This window comes from Poecilia formosa, unplaced genomic scaffold (assembly GCF_000485575.1).
Source record: "Poecilia formosa unplaced genomic scaffold, Poecilia_formosa-5.1.2 Scaffold123, whole genome shotgun sequence".
Lineage (NCBI taxonomy): Eukaryota > Metazoa > Chordata > Actinopteri > Cyprinodontiformes > Poeciliidae > Poecilia > Poecilia formosa.
The window spans coordinates 1,245,019-1,261,680 of record NW_006800062.1 but is presented as its reverse complement, the minus strand read 5'-3'; the positions used below and the strand labels follow the sequence as shown (position 1 = coordinate 1,261,680).

General features: G+C 35.7%; 1 protein-coding gene across 2 annotated transcripts in view; it reads right to left on the bottom strand.

Moving 5' to 3' along the window:
• ltk (leukocyte receptor tyrosine kinase) overlaps positions 1-16,662 on the bottom strand; it is a 79,645-nt gene that overhangs the window by 39,577 nt on the left and 23,406 nt on the right. Inside the window, exons 2-5 of one of the 2 annotated variants that reach the window (XM_016675956.1) lie at positions 5,650-5,736; positions 2,715-2,864; positions 1,326-1,542; positions 1,186-1,251 (exon numbers count right to left, since the gene is read on the bottom strand). In XM_016675956.1, the coding sequence (XP_016531442.1) occupies positions 1,186-1,251; positions 1,326-1,542; positions 2,715-2,864; positions 5,650-5,736 (520 nt within the window). The remainder of the gene's footprint in view (positions 1-1,185; positions 1,252-1,325; positions 1,543-2,714; positions 2,865-5,649; positions 5,737-16,662) is intronic. The other variant, XM_016675957.1, reaches the window with a different exon arrangement.

Sequence of the window (16,662 nt, the reverse complement as noted above, 5' to 3'; positions counted from 1 at the left end):
TCAATTACCAATTGGGAGTTCTATGGCGTAAAGCACATGTGTCAAACTCAAGGCCTGCGGGCCACATGTGGCCCCCGAGCATTTTATAGGCCATGGAAACTCAAATGTAATATTTAATACTTCAATACATAAAATCAGTTATTTAACAATATGAGGTGTTTAATTTATTTTTAACATTGTATTTTTATACATTCATGCTAGGGCTGCCCAAGTCTAGTTTTCCAGAGCTACCATCTGCAGCTTTAGATGCATTCCTTTTCTAACACACCTGGACCATTGACTCATTATAAACCTCTACAGACCTGAATGAGGGAAGTCAACCTTTTGTCTGGGGTGCACTCCTGATTTGTACCGTCAATGTGGCCCATTGAGGGGGGCCAATATGCTGAAGTGGCCCTCGGTGAAACTGAGTTTGACACCCCTGGTCTAATACAAGGAAAAGATTAAATCAACAAGATCAAAACACCCACATCTGTCACCACGGTACGCTGTGTGAAGCTTTTTCCACCAAAACACTGATTACTAGCAGAAAAACTTCAAGATTTTTGACCCTGAGTGCATTTTTAAATTGTAACCTGGTTTTTAATGTCGCTTACTGAGTGACGGCTTCTTCCTCGTTGAGTGGCATTTCAGGCCATGTCAGTGTCTTTTTACATATGAAGTCTGGAAATGTTTACCTATTTGAGCAAATAAAAGTTTCACCTTCAGGTTTCTGGAAATTTACATTTTGCTGATTTCCTTACATTTTTCCATTTACCTTAAATTCTGTGAAAAAGTGTTTAAAAAGTTTCAGTAAGCGACGTCTGCTCACTTCTTCTGTACGACATGAATGGCGAGCTGAATAAATGGAAACGCTGTGCGCGCGCGTGTGTGTGTGTTTCATAATGAAATTGCAAAGTCCATTACCGCAGAGATATTAATAAAGCCAGCGTACCGACTTACTGTACATGCCCATCCATCCTCTCTTCTGTCCTCACCAATTACATCTAAATAAATCTCCGGCCCACATCCAGAGACACGAATGCTTTTAGCTGGTCTAAAAATGGCTGCACTTCAGCATCGCATCAATAGGAAATACCTGCCCACGGTTTCCAAACAATACTCAAGGGTCGGTCTGTTGTTCCACAATACACAGTTCTGCCTCAAATTAAATCTTCATTTTCTTAGCTCTGCTAGCATGTTGACCTTGCTCTCTCTGGAGGAATGTCACCTTTCTTTGTTTGAATCTGAACGTTGTTTACTTTCATTTTACTAGAGAAACACAAAACAAACTAATGAGCTCAGAACAACATTATTGAGACAAAGACGGACTTGTTCATGGCTACCTGTGGGTGTCTGGTCTCCTCTGGTTGAGAACCTCGGAGTGAACGATCAAATCTGACAGAAGAGGTTTGATCAAGACCGTGAGGTTGCCCAAAGTTGGACCGGATTCATAGAGAGCAACCTGCAGAATGCACTGTTTGTTGCTCCCAGGCAAGACCGGACTTATTATTTGGTGCTCACATTTCTCTGCATCAGACGGACTCAGAAGAAGAAAATGCCCTGAGGGGACAAAACAAAGAAGCATCTATTTAGATGTATTTTAAACAGGAACTATGATGCAAAATTTAGCATGTATTTGTACTTCCATTTGGGTTTCTACTTTGCAAAAATACAAAATTTTACCAACCACTATTGTCTTGTTTCTAGTACTCTTGAAATAAGACAAACTACAAAACTTCTCAGCGAGAAAAGGAGGCTTGTTTTAGGTCAATAATGTTTTAATATTTATGAAACACTCGAAGTAAAAAGGGAGATTTTAATTTTGATGTTTGATTTAGATTTAGAGTAACTACACTGAAAAAACACAAAATCTTACCAAGTAATTTTGGTCTTGATTAGTGCAAATTTTTAACATACTTGAAATAAGACAGAACTTAACTATTTCAGCAAGACATAGGAGCTTGTTTTGAGGCGATAATTCTTTAATATTGATGGAAAAGTACTAGCTCCACTATTATTTCACTTATAATAAGATATTTTTCCTATAACATAAATAATCTGGCAATGAAACTAGCACTTTTTCATCAATGTTAAGGAATTATTTACTTAAAATAATACCCTATATCTTGCTGAAAATTTACTTATAAGTTAGTTTTGTCTTTTTTCAAGCATACTAAGATATTTGCTCTAGAAACTAGACCAAAAATATTTGGTAATAATTTGTGTTTTTGCAGAGTGCTGCTTCTTAAAACAGCCCAAACGCTTAAATAAAACCATCCAGCTGGTTTCTTGGCAGTAATTTCACGTTTTTCTGGCGTCTGGAAAATGAGATGCTTCAAAAACCTTCCAAATGTAACGGCACAAATCAGCAGGCCCAGCCTGTTACCTAGCAACCCCAGTGGAACTCTGCCCTGCTACCTAGCAACCCCAGCGAACTCTGCCCTGCTACCTAGCAACCCCAGCGAACTCTGCCCTGTTACCCAGCAACCCTAACAACAAAAGATTTAAAGTGACAAGAGACCCTAAAACAGCTCATTATGAAATGAACTCAAAATGAGACTAAAATATAATTATCTAAGAATGATTATGTGTAAAAATGTTAAGAACATGTTAGTCCTATCCTAACCTGTTCAAGGAAGCATAATAGGTCACCTTTAAAACATCTTGGATCTCACATTTGGTCAAACTAAAATTAGTGAAATGCAAATCGATAATTCATCAGTGAGTCTCACCATCAGATCGGCCCAGAGAGTGATCGATTTCAGGCGTCGTCCTGGCCCCAGTGCCTTTGAGCTGCTGAGGTGAAACCACTGACCAGTCGCTGTGAGTGTTGTTGTATGTGAAAGTCCAGTAACACAACGACTCAAAATCACAAGAGGTAACTGCAACATAATCAGGGGTTAGTCATCTTCAGCATGAAATGCTTTCAACAAACCTTTAATTTTCAGAGAGGAGTGATTATGCAATGAAAAACTGTGATAAAAAACAAACAAAAAAAGATTTTCTGCCTGAAACAGAGGATCTAAAACACATGTGTCAAATTCAAGGCCCGGGGGCCAAATCTGGCCCACCGTAGCTTCTTATGTGGCCAAATTACAGCTTTTCACAAATCTGCAAGATTCACGCAAATTTCACACAAAATCAACAGAGCCCCACATTTTTTTTGATTTTACTGCAAATTTTTCTCAAAATCGGTCAGAAACATTGGATTTAAGTCACAGCTGCCTCAGCCTTACTTGATGTCAAATTATAGTCTGTGACTAAAAAGTCATATTTAGCATCATACATTAGCGCAAATATCAGAAAAAATTCCTTGCAAGATTAAATTTCTAAATTAGCACCACAACATCTGTGATTCAGAAGGCAAAACAACACAACAAGAATAAAAACCCAGACGGGATTGATCAATGAGAAAAGATGTTCAATTTTATTTAACTTTAAGAAACTGTTATTGATTGATGAAACAAACAGCTATTTATTAATATTTTAACATTTTAATGGGTGTCAATACATTTTGGTACAACTGGCCCTTTAAGAACATTCAGATTATTGATTAAATGAAAATGAGTTTGACTCCTGTGACCTAAAGTATCTTTGGGTTTGGTCAACAAGTGACAGAAGGATAAAGCAGGAGAGGAACGGAATAATTGGGCAAAGTCTGCAGTATAATGGGGAATATTTTGGTATGTTATGCTAAAAACAAAATAGTTAAAAGGATAAAAAAAAACACTTTACAACCCCCAACTGCTAGACAAAGATGTGTGTTTATTTGAGCCTGTATGTATAATTCTGACCCTGTTTGGTTTAGAGAAAATCTACAATAAATTCAAACTGAAGCACCCAGTTTTTTGTTTTAAAAATGTTCTCTCTCTTTCATCACTTAGCTCTGGAGAAAGGAAGATCTAAATAATTTATAATCATCAAATTAGCTCGACATCTGTGCCTCTGATGAGTGAATGTAAACCTTTGACCAAATCTGTAGCTAAACTAAAAACAGAGAAAAGCACAAAAAGCAGAAGCAGAAGCAAAACAGAGGTAAAATCTATGTTGGCAAAAGCAAAATAGCAAATAAAAAACAACTTGGTCCAACTCCACAGTACTTAAAAACATCAAAACATGTCAAAAACCTCATGATTAACTAATGGTTTACATAAGCTGTGCGGTTTCACCCGACTTAAACTCAGTTTATGGCAGGCAGGCAGGCAGACAGGTCGGTTGTAAAGGCTGAATGATTGTGAGAGTGTGGGGGGCTGATGAACAGGATCAGAGGAGGAACTCATTCAAGATGTCATGTGATTAATGAAGAGGAAACAGCCACCATAAAACTAATAACACTAAATCCCTCTGGTTCCAAAAAACCACAGAAATACGAGGCGTATCATTAAACTGTTGCTTCAGATGCCCTCTGTCAACACTTGAAGCGTCCTAAAAATATCCGCCCTCTGATTGAAAGTGTTTCTCTCTCTGCTGAGCTGCTTCCATGCTGAGTTTTCACGTAACAAAGAAGAAATGAAACATTAACTTTTAATTCAGACCATGTATGTTTCATTTCGGTTTCTAGTCCCCAGAAACGCATTTGGAAGTTATTTCAATGTTTTATCTCTTCATTTTATGAAGGAGGTCCCTGAATTTCAGGTCCCTTTTCATTGCATAAAGCACAAAAACGCCCTTCTAAAGGTAATATATTACCCTTATTTATTTATTTCTTTGGTCAAATGCATTGATTCTTGATTTTTCTGAAATTTAAATTTTCCATTGATACCAAGTTAAGTTAAAGTCTAAAAAGATTCTGCAGATTTCTCCCCAAATATGCAAAATTGACATTTTAAGTATTTGTTTTTCGGTTTCAAAACTGGAGTAAACTTATATAATTCAAATCCATTTCTGTTTTTTTTAATTTATTTTATTTAGTTTTTGAAATGAATATACAATATTTATGTTGTAAATTACATTGTAAATTTCACAGTTTGACATTAAATCAGAATAAATTGACAGTCATATCAATAAATTTGAATATATATCCCTGAGTCTTGTTTTTCAGATTAAAAATACCTTAAAATAACAACAGTTAAGCAGGTATTAAATACTCTTTTTATCAAGCCCACATTTCTGTAATAAAATGTTATTTTTTTTAATTGATTTGATGTATTATTTTTATTTTAAAAGTCATGTTTTCATCAAATGTAAGGGGGAAAAAAATCTAAATTAACAGAAATAAAGGTTTTCAAACATTTATCGGTGTGTAAATAATTTATATGATATGTTTTATTTAGTGATTAAGTTCTTGAAATAAATTGACTTTTCAATAATATTTTAATTTATTGGATGTGTCTGAATGGAACAATCTAGTTTCAACACTATCCCAAATATTACGCATATTGTGGCAAAAAACATAAAAGATCAAATAAAAATGTACATAAAAAAACTATAAAAAGACATTAATTAGAAACACTGAAGAGTCAACATAACAAAAAAAAATAGAAATATTGATCAAAGAAAATGTAAACTCTACTAATATTAAAACAACCAAAGTTATAAAAAATAAAACAAGAAAAGACTAAAATGGTGCCGGAGCCCCGGGTCAAAACGCTCAGATTCACATTCATTTAATTATCTCAAATCATCGTCAAAATATTCAGTTGAACTATGTGAACACATCAGTCTTACTCTGGGTGTCGTCCTCCAGGTGAGGCAGAAACTCATCTGAGAAGTTCTCGTCAAACGTGAAAGAAAACGTCTGCCAGGCGTTGCTCACTGCAAACAGACAAACAGAGAGGAAGAGATTTTTTCCACCGTTTGGCTTTGGTTAAAAAGACAAACAACATTCTGCCTGGTTGGAGGAGAAAATACTCAAGTCAGATAAAGACTGAAGAGACGGCGCATCGAAAAACATTTATTAGCTGAATGTATGCACAAACAGACTGAGCGCAGGGTCAGCTTTCCTTCTTCACTACTTCCATTTCCTGCCAGTAAACAAAACCTTTCGTACCGTTCATCCTCAATGTTTGTGTATCACTTTATTTTCCTCTGTAAAGTTTTACTCAGATTTCTGGTTTAATTGAAGTTTATTTCAGCTCTTAGAATGAGTTTGTGTGGTCCCTGAAAAATGGTTCAAATTTGGCCTCTGGCATCTGGAGCCGATGCTGATGACACTTTTTAAAACTGTTTTAGGGGGAGATTTCCATGGCAAGTTTACATCTTACAACATGAATATTTTCTCTTTCATTAGCAGATGATAGCATGCCACAAACATCCAACAACTTTTCACTCAGAAATTAAAGTTTTAAAAGAAAATTCTCATTTTTTGCTGCTGGAAATGAACCAAAAACAATTTATAGACCAAGAGAGAAAATGGTAAATATTTGGCTAAAAAAGCTAAATAAATGTAAGCATTACTGCTAATTTCACATCAATGTTGGTTTCAGTTAAAGAAAAAAAAGTAACTTTTTCAGTTTATTGTTGTGCAGGTAAAGGAGAAACAACATGATTTTTGCATGTTTTAATGGAGAGAAAAGGATAATTTTGTCCCCTGAAGATTTTCAACTTGGGGATTTTGGCCCTTGATACAAAAGTTTGGACATCACTGTCTTAAAGTTAAATACTATTTAACAACTTTTCATTTGGCAGAATGTAAAGATAAGATATTCCTTTATTAATCCCGCAATGGGGAAATTTACATTGTTACAGCAGTATAAAAAGCAAAATCAATATGAAAAACTATATATACACAGTAAAATCAAGTGAATATAGAAATACTAAAAAAACAGTATTATTCGAAATAAACACAACTATTTATGTGCCTAAAAGGCCAAATAAGTTGAGTTTGAACTAAAATAGACATTTCAATCATTTAATGTGCATAAATAGAGATACAAACTTATCTCGCAGATTAAATCTTTCCTGCTAGGCTGGTTAGGATTCCTAAAATGAATATTTTACATGCTGTTTAGCAAATTATATATTATAAACCATCAAAAATGAGAAAAGCTTTGAGCTGCTGACTGAGAGTGACGGACTGGGCTCTGGACACGTGATGTGACTTCGTCATGCTAACTAGCATGACGAATGGACCAAAGAGGACAGAGAGGATTACATCTCTGCCACTTCAATCTGGCACTGATCTCTGAATAGTAGCATGACTGTTTCTCTGCTGCCTGTAAGGCGAAGGTCAAACAAGTCAAGCAGAACAAACTGAGGTTTTCGAGAACAGCGGTTTTCCTTTTTATTCTAATCGGTTAGAGACGTTAATGACAAGGAGGTGAAAGGCGGCCGAGCTATTCATTGACAAATATGGAATGAAAGCTGCCTTACACAGATTGCTGAATATCGTAAAAATAAACTGGAAAATGTTAAAGATCTAAAAAAAGAGGGTTAAACATTGACAGACTTTTATTGCCATAAATCCCTTTAGCAGTGAAGCTGCTCTACAACTTCTTTCTTTTCTACCAATTCAGTAGAAAAAAACACTTTTATACAAAGATATCATTTACAACAGCAACAAATGTGATGAGAACTCAAGGCTTTTAGAAAGTGAGCGAACATCCAGCTCTTTGATCAGAAACACTGAAACATTTGAAGATGGTTTAACTTGAAAATGAAAGTTTACCTGCTGCCTTGGAAATAAAAGTTAAGTCAACAAGAAAATTGTTTTGGCTTTAACTCAGAAATTAAAGTTCATAAAGTTGATTTAATCGATCAATCAATCAAATTTTATTTGTATAGCTGCACATTTCGGCAACAAGGAGAAACAAGTTGTCTAAACATTGTTTTGTAAGTTCGTTAATCTTGATTTGTGTTTTAACTTAACCATGTAATTATTTCATAATATGCAAGAAAAATCTGCCCTCTACCAGTTAACGAGCCACACTTCTGTTATTTTTACTCGCAATATCAAGTTAAAATAACGACTTATTTTACTTTATAATAATTTAAAGTCTCGTTTCGAATTGCATGAACAACATTTCTGATCTGATAATTAATTTTATTAAACGTCATGATGAATTCAGCTCAGAAACATTAAGTTTGAACAGGACATGGAAATAAACACAGGAGTCAGATCAATGTAACGTACTTCCATCTCAGGATACAGAAACATGCCACTAAGCATTCTGGGAAATAGTTCCCACTCCTGTCTTTTTCTTCTTTTAGTGTTTTTTAAGTGCTAACCTAAAACTCTTGGATGTTTGGCGAAATTGATAAAAAGTTAACACAACTTACTGCTGTAAGTTTATCTTTCATAAACTCAGATTTAGGCTCGAAATCTAAAACTCACTGAATTTATTTGACTTTAAAGAGAAGACAGTAGACACAACTAAATGCGGCTCAAATGTTTTACAGTCAAAGAGTAAACTTTGCAATTAGTTGCTTAAAGTAGAGATAAAACTAAGCAACTTCTAATAATATTCCACTTCCTCGTTCTGTTAGTGCCATTTGTTCTATAAAAGGTAAGACTGTCTGAATAGCTTCATCAGTTTCATTCAGCCATGAAAGGACAGATTCACAACCTCTGTGTGTCTCACACATCCCTGATTTATCAAATCCACTTTCTCTGCACACGCAAGTGGTAAATAGATACAAACACAGATGTGTTTTCAGCTGAATGATGCAGAAAGAACAGAAAATCAGAGGATCATGCCATGCACTGCTCATGTTCACAGCAGATTATGTCACTTATAAAATGCAAAAAATGTCTTGTAATAAGTGAAATAATCTGCCAATGGAACAAATACATTTTATAAATAGGAACTATTTATTGTTGAAAAGTTATTTTTGTCTTGTAAATGTACTAAGATATTTGTACTGTAAACTAGACATAAAAACTTGGTAAGACTTTGTTTTTATTGGGTTTTCTCAGCTGTTGTATCTTGTTCTGTTCTGTTCTTATTCTGCATCTATAATGTATGAAGGAGAATTAAAAACATTGTAGATAAAAGAAGAAATGGTCACAGAGAACACATTTCTACCAAAAGGTTTAGAAAATATAACCAAACTAGTTCCATTCATACTTTTTCCTTCAATATTATTGACTTAAACAAGCTCCTATTTCTTGCTAAAAACTTAGTTTTGTCTTATTTCAAGTGTAGAAAGACACTTGAGATTTTGTATTTTTGCAGTGCTGTAATTTTAACATTTTTCACTGCCATTGGTGGGTTTTGTTTTTTAAAGATAACCCATCCTACCATGACTCAGGACTTAAACATGAAATGCTTGAATTCCTCTGCTTGAGGCATAAACTGACCCCCTAGAGAGAGAAAACAATGGCCTCAGACTTAGAGGAGCTCACTCTCCACCCAGCATCTTCACACTCAAAAGGTCACAATTCATTTCTCCACCATATAACATCTAAAATCTGTTCCTTTCGCTCATCCTTTCTGCTGACATTTCACGGCCACAGCAGGGCTACCCGCTTTAACTCAGAAAGCAGAGTTTTCCATAAACGGTTTCAGACGGTCTACGTTTCAAAGAATTATTCTTGTACTTTCTGCCTGTGGTCCAGATGTCTAAAATATTGCAGTTTCTGATAGAAAAAAAAGCAGTTTAGTTCTTAAAGATGAAGAGTTTCAGTTTTTGTCCTGGATCCATTATAAGGCACAACCTTACACAAGTTCCACAATTGACTTTTAACTTTTTTAATGTGAAAAGTAGCTAAAAGATGTAAAATAAACTGAGACTCGGTCATGGCATAGAGCCGTTCAAAGGAATCAAATCGCTCATGAATGACTCACCAATGCTCTCAACAAGTATTTCTTGACTTCCTCCAATCATATAACCTTTAAGTGATTTGCTTTCCACCAGCATCTTCTGCTTTTCTTTTGAGTGACCCGGTTTTAAGCCACTTATCTATTATTTTTTAAGCTAGCTTTAGCGTTGCTTGTTGAGCTGATGTCACGGCTAATAAACAGTCGTTTCCTTGCAGTACCTAGCGGTGCACGCTTAGCACTGGTTGTCTGTTTTTACAGCTGCAGAAACAAATCTGGAATCCTGAGACTGGTTTTGTTTTGACTCCAATGTTTGATGGACCAGCCAGAGAAAATTATTATGTTTGACTCCTTATCCAGCACTTCAGACAAAAAAATAGCAAAATCCGTCATTTATGCACCATCACTTTTAATCTAATAACACTATTTCGACATGATTCCTTCACTCAGATGTTATTCTTCAAGGTCAGGGCATGGAGTGTTCTGATAATGAAAATAATATTCAAAGATTTTGTTTTTAATCACTTTGCTGTATTACTGTGTTTGTGGCTGCAGAAAGATTCCCTGAGTGCCAGTTTGTTAGGTATCCAGGCTGCCATCTCTGATTGATGGCAGCCTGGAGGCCGTCCTGACTTCCTGTGTCATCTGTGGTTTATTATTAGCATGACAGCAAACATATTGAACACAACCACGTCTAGACGGTGGTTGGAGTTAATCTGTTATAATCAGTGTGCACCAGATTCACCAGCTCTTCACAATCTGTGGTTTCCTACATGGAGTGTGTGGTAACTGGCTGCATGTAGACACACCCGGTATGCATATAACAAGTCTCTCTGTTCCCTACGGGGCTGCCCACAATCTCACGAAGTCCAGCAGGAGAGGAGTCCAGAGCAACATAATTGAATTTACCAGAAATTTTAAAGGAGGCCGCAAGTTTTTAAATCTGCTGCCCTGCCGTGACTGTGTGCATGTTCTCACAGGCAGTGTCTGCATAAGTATGTAAATACAGACGGAAATAATGCTGCTGAACTTCTTTGGGAGATAATACGGCCACAGAGCTATAGGTACCAGTTCAAAATCTGGGCAACACATGTCCATGTTTTCACAGAGATTTAAAAGCCAAAAGCTTTTAAAATACATGAGTTACTCTGTAGTTCCTGCAAGCTTGTTTACCCTTAAATATGATGAATCCATGCAACCTGAAGCAATTAATCGTGATTAATTGATCATTTAAATAATCGTCAAATAATTTAGTAATCGATTAATTGTGAACTGGAGTGTAGACTCAAAAAAGAGTCATTTGCTGAACGAACAACATATTCAGAGTTGTAATTAAGCCAAAACTGTACAAAGCACTATCTGCACACACATTTTTAATTTAAAATAAAAAGTAACCCTTGCCTGTAAATGTGTTCTAAATAAAAGTCCTCAGGTGGAAGTTTTAGCTTCATCTAGTCCAAATTATGTAAAAATTATTCTATTAAGCACATTTTTCTATCCAATTATTAATCTATTAATCCAACAACAGTCAAAAGATCAGCCCTTCACTATAATGATGTTAGCTTTCACATGTTTTAGCTGCAGATTCTTCCTCTGGTGTTAATTAATGCTGTTGTTGCATTTTAGGCGATAGCATTTTTATTTTTTTATTTTCGAAAGGAATTGAATTATTTGCTTATTTGCATCTTTTAGTGTATTTCTAATACTGTATGGAGGGATTATTTGTTTGTAAACACAGTGGATGCGCGCGCAACTTGACTGCAGGAAGAGCCGGGCCCGCCTTTAACCGCTCGCTCGTTGCCATGGTTACACGCATTCATCTTGCCGTTGTAACATTAGCTAGCTTTTCGTCGCAGCGTGATAAAATACGTTTTGCTACTACATTCACATTATTCAATGACAGAGTGTTGAGGACCGTAAGCATTAAGGGCAGGTGAGTCAATAAATGACGAGAGAAAAAGCCGCAAACGTCGGAAATTAGCTAGCTAGCTATTTTGTAAAAACTGGGTAAAGTAACTCGGTGCAGATCGTCTGGAAAGGCTGCAGCATCTACAGCCGGTGGATGTGAATCTGAGCCTCTAGAAGTGATTGCAACTGTGGAGATATGAGCAAATTAAAGCTCTCTTGTGAGTATTCATTCCAGTTATAACTCTGAAGAGCTCAGCTTCTGTTTTTTTTCTGATCAAAGAGCCACTTTAGAACTACGGAAAGACACCAGTGTCAATTTCTGTAGTAAGGAAATTGTGTTTGTGTCCAGTCAGCATTAATGAGTCTGCTAGTGCAGCAGGGGAAAAGTGAAACAGAGGAGGAGTTGTATTGTATTTTATGTGCCTTTATGTAATCAGTTTTCTGTTTTCTTTGCTCTCATTTGTCTGTTCTGCTTCCCTCAGAGTATTACCATAAGTACACATGTCGGATGTAAAGAAAACGATGCATAAGGTCAGCATATTAGGCAGCTGAAATGAAAACAAGATGTCTGCAGGAATCAAATCAGGGTGTTAAATGTTTCCCAACACACAGAAAACTAGCATCAGTCTTTGCTGAAGTAGCTGTTTGATGTTTCTGCAGTTCATTTTCAATTCTGATGTATTTGAAAACTGTTTCTTGCTTTTTAAAAACTTTTATGATTGTGGAAAATAAAAAATCAGAATATAAACCTTATGGTTGTGGAATGATGCAACAAATGACATGAATTGTGAATTTAAGAAATAAATCCCAAATCCAATTCAGTTTTTTTAAAATTTGTTTTAAAGGTACTTGGAAAAAATAAAAATATATAATTTGAAAAGAAATATATACAATCAGTTCAATCTAATTATGTTGTCTGATTCCAATTTTCTCCTAGCTATAAAAAGCTTGTGCAACATGTATCAGTCTTTTATTAAAATTTCTAAAACATTTCCAATCAGCCAAGCGGACAGCAATGAATCACTGATTTTAGAGCAATCACAGCTGCTGACCGAGTTTGTTGCGTCAGTGGAAAACGATTACATTAAGTTATTAATTTTGCAGCAATCTGTCATACTGAGCATAACAAAAATCCTCATTTTACATAACAAAAATATTCATATTTATTTAATTTAACCCCTTAAAAGTTGGTTTAAGCAATTAATGTTTCTTTAAAATAAACAAACTATATGAAAAAATACAAGTTAGTTTGTATCCACATAATCACAAATAATCCTGAAGGGATAATAATCATTTTATTTAGTTTAAGAACTAAAATTCAATAAAATGACAATGAAAAACTTAAAATTCACCCCAAATACAAAATCTGGTCAACAGCCAAAGTAATGCAAAGATAAAATAAAATTCAAAAAGAACCCAGAAGATAAAAAAGCAACATTTTTCTTCTGTTTCTTTGAATTGTAGCTGAAAGATGCAAAAATATGTGCATTTGTCCTTTCCGCTTTGTGTTACACAGCTTTACAGTTTCATTACCACTCCGTTACCAATGTCCCACTCATTGTGTCCTGAATGAGCGGGACATTTCAGCATATAGTGAAGAAAATAACATTCAGTTTCTAGGAATCTCTGTTCTGCCTCATCTTACATACCCTTTTGTAAAGAAAGAAAAAAAAATCCAATGCAAGCAGGAATGAATCGTGCGCTAAATGCACAACAAGATGCGTTTTCTTCACAGCTGGAACATGTACAGCTGTGCTGAGAGCATGTCGATAACCCTCGTCACCTCCATTCAAGCGTGAGTCACTGTGTGATCAGTTCATGGTGTTTATTCCCCTGCAGAAAGATGCATGAGTGCACCAGAGCTGTAATTCTGTGTAATCATAAAAGCTGTTCCTGTCAGATCTGAAAAGAAAATGCAACAAACCTTGAAAGTAGGAGCAAAAACGAAGAAATGTGAATAGCTTGACAGGTAAAACAGAGGTGATGCTCCACACTAATTAATTTTGAATATAAATTTTAAGGAGTATGCTTGGGAAAGTAATATTCACCTACAGCACTCCCAGCACTTCAGCCTGAATACATTTTCAAATTAGTTCCTTGCTATAGACATTATGCAAGACGTTCATGAACATGTCGCAGTGTGTGCCACTGTAGAAAAGCATTTATTGGCCTGATTACTACCAGACCTGTGTAATAATAATAATAGTTAAAAAAACATCAAAGTAAAACCTGTTTGACACCATAAAGTCGGGTAAAATATATCTAAAACAAACTCATTATTTTTCAATTAAAAATTGTTGATACTTAGCAGTTTTGTGACTTCAGAAAACCACAGTTGATGCATTTCCATTGACCCTATAATTTCACAAATTGGAATTACGAAAATAAATTAGCTTAATGAAAACACGACAATTTAAAAAAAAAATTGTGTTTCAAAGTTTTGTTTTTCAGATGAATCAAAGTGAGTTTAGTTAGCAAAACTGCAAATGAAAACCTTTTTTTTTTTTACATCACACGAGTCGTAATCAACAACAGGATGTTACTACTGGTGGAAATGACAAAGAAGACAACAGGAAGTGGTAGGATGATGGCACTGCATATTTTTTAATGACTTATTGCATGAATAAACTTATTCCCCTGTGATTTTGTTTGTATTTCTTATTTAATTGATACATCGTAATCATGAAACCGTGTTTTTTCAACACAAAGTCTGGCACACACTGGCAAGTAAAAGGAATAATCAAATTTTACTGAAGATCTCAAAATGTTTTTTGCAGGAAAAAAAGAAAATTGTTACTGATTAGTATCACATATGATTTCATCTCACAGATTCAGCTTAAAAAGGGCGCTAAGGCATTGTAGTGATTGGTCAGAAAGGAATGATATGCAGAAAACATTGGGGTGGTTGGTCAAGTTTGCAGCAAAGTTGTGAAATGTGAGAATGACGACAGAGTCTGCAACTTCCTGGAGGGACTGAATAGAGGTGAAGAATCAACCAAAAAGGGGCAGTTGTACCTAAATTACTCAGAGTAACAATGAACCACCCAGAAGGTCAGAAAGGAACAACACTTGCCTCTGGCAAGGTCAAAGTTCAAGATTCAACATCTAGAATTCATGTCAAAACCACTGCAAACCAAAATCACACAAACTCCATTCCACCTGGGCCAACATGGAGGTCTAATGAAATAAAAGTGAAAAAGTTAATCTAGATTCATGACAACAATGTGGCCTTTTGAGTGGGAAGATAAAAGTATGGTCTGAATTTTAGGAAATTTAGGACATCTCACTTATCTCATAACGGATTTAGGCACCGAGCCCCCACACAACTCTGCAGGGAAAAGCAAGTATAGACAGTAGGTGGATGGATGTTGTTAATAAAGGATTATATAAGGGTCTTATAAGTTTAAATTTCTGTGTAGGAGAACTAAAAGCATCTTTTCAACTCTCGAAAGGCCTCGACAACACTGATGACATTAAACAGAAAGGTCACCATCAGTAATTATGTTCCTGAGATGGAGAGTCGGTGCGTAACGCTGCCATCTTCATCTGCTCCCCAAACGTCTTCCTCAGTGATGTCAGCTTCACCCACATGGGAAAACTAATAGCACCCATCACATGACGGCGGAAAATTGACCTTTTCTGAGCTCCATCTGATGCCAAAACTAAAGCTAAACTTAATATTCAATAAAATGCACCTTGCTCTAAATTACATTAAATGCTAAGTTACTGAGAGAAGAAGTCCAGAAATGCATTTTTCATAATGTACTGATGATTGATACAAGAATTCAGCCAATTATAAGGCTGAGTCCTTTTAACATTCCTGCTGTGTCTCTGAGCAGCAAAGGCTCTTCTTACTTAGTGTCTGAATAGATTTTTGCATGAGGATTTCCAGATAGTCGCCTTACAGTAAAACTCCATTTGTGTTCATTACTTGAAATAAAACCTTCATTTGTCAAGTTTTATAGGAGGAGTTAATGGTGGAAACCTAAAACTGGTTTGATGCTTATCCAATCAAATAAAAAGTAAAAACCAGACAAGGTTTTATCAGACTCCCAGTTCACTCTTTTTCCATAACTCAGATGTATTTTGAAAGCGCCAAACATTTGAACTCTTTTGAACAAATACAAAAGTAACTGGAAGGCAACTGTACATACCAGCACAAACATGAGCCATAAATATACTGTGCATCTTTAATTTTCTGCCAGCCAGCTGTAGACTTGTTAGTGATTAGAGGCATTCGAACACAACCACACAAAGTGAGAAATCCACAAAATGCTTTTAAGCCGTCCTTAATGAGGTCATTCACACAACGTGGGAACGATTACTGACAGCTTTTGTTAAGTCGGGAGGACACAAAGTTCTTGGCTTCTGCTCAAAGGCAAGTTCACACTTATTTTATAGACCTGCAGACCTCCAACTTTTATATATTAGCTTCAGAGGATTATCAGTAAAGTCTCACTCGTAAAACATTTTGTTACTAGTTTCAGTTTGGCTCTTCAGCTCTTTTGCTTTGACCTGTGCGGTTTTCTACATGCAGCAAAGGATAACATGAACACATCAGATTTGACCTTTAACCTACAAAGTTTTCTTCACCCACATATGAACTGAACTGTCAGTTTTTAACCCATAGGGAATTAAATCTGCCCATCTTTTTCAGCTATAACAACTTCTGGAACAGCTTTCCATAACGTTTTGTATGGATATAGGTTAATATATGTTCAAGTTGTCTCTTGAAAGTCCTGAACGCATTATTTCATGGTTAGTGGTTGGAAAGAGGCTAATAAGGGATTAGCCAACCCATTTAAAGGACATCCAGCATGCCCACATCTGGCTAAGGAAGTTCACCCTAAAAGCAGACCACAATATGCTGAGGAAAGTCCAAGGCTCAAACAGTCATTTTTAGGAGTGAATTTACAGAAAAGTATATTTATAAGATTAACTTTCACAGCATGTTTGAAAGAAGGAACCTTTTGATCCACAAAAACATAAAGATCAGACTTAAAGGTGACCTACACCTTTAAGTCCTAATTCAACAGATTAGGATAGGTCTATTGACTATACAAAACATGTTTGT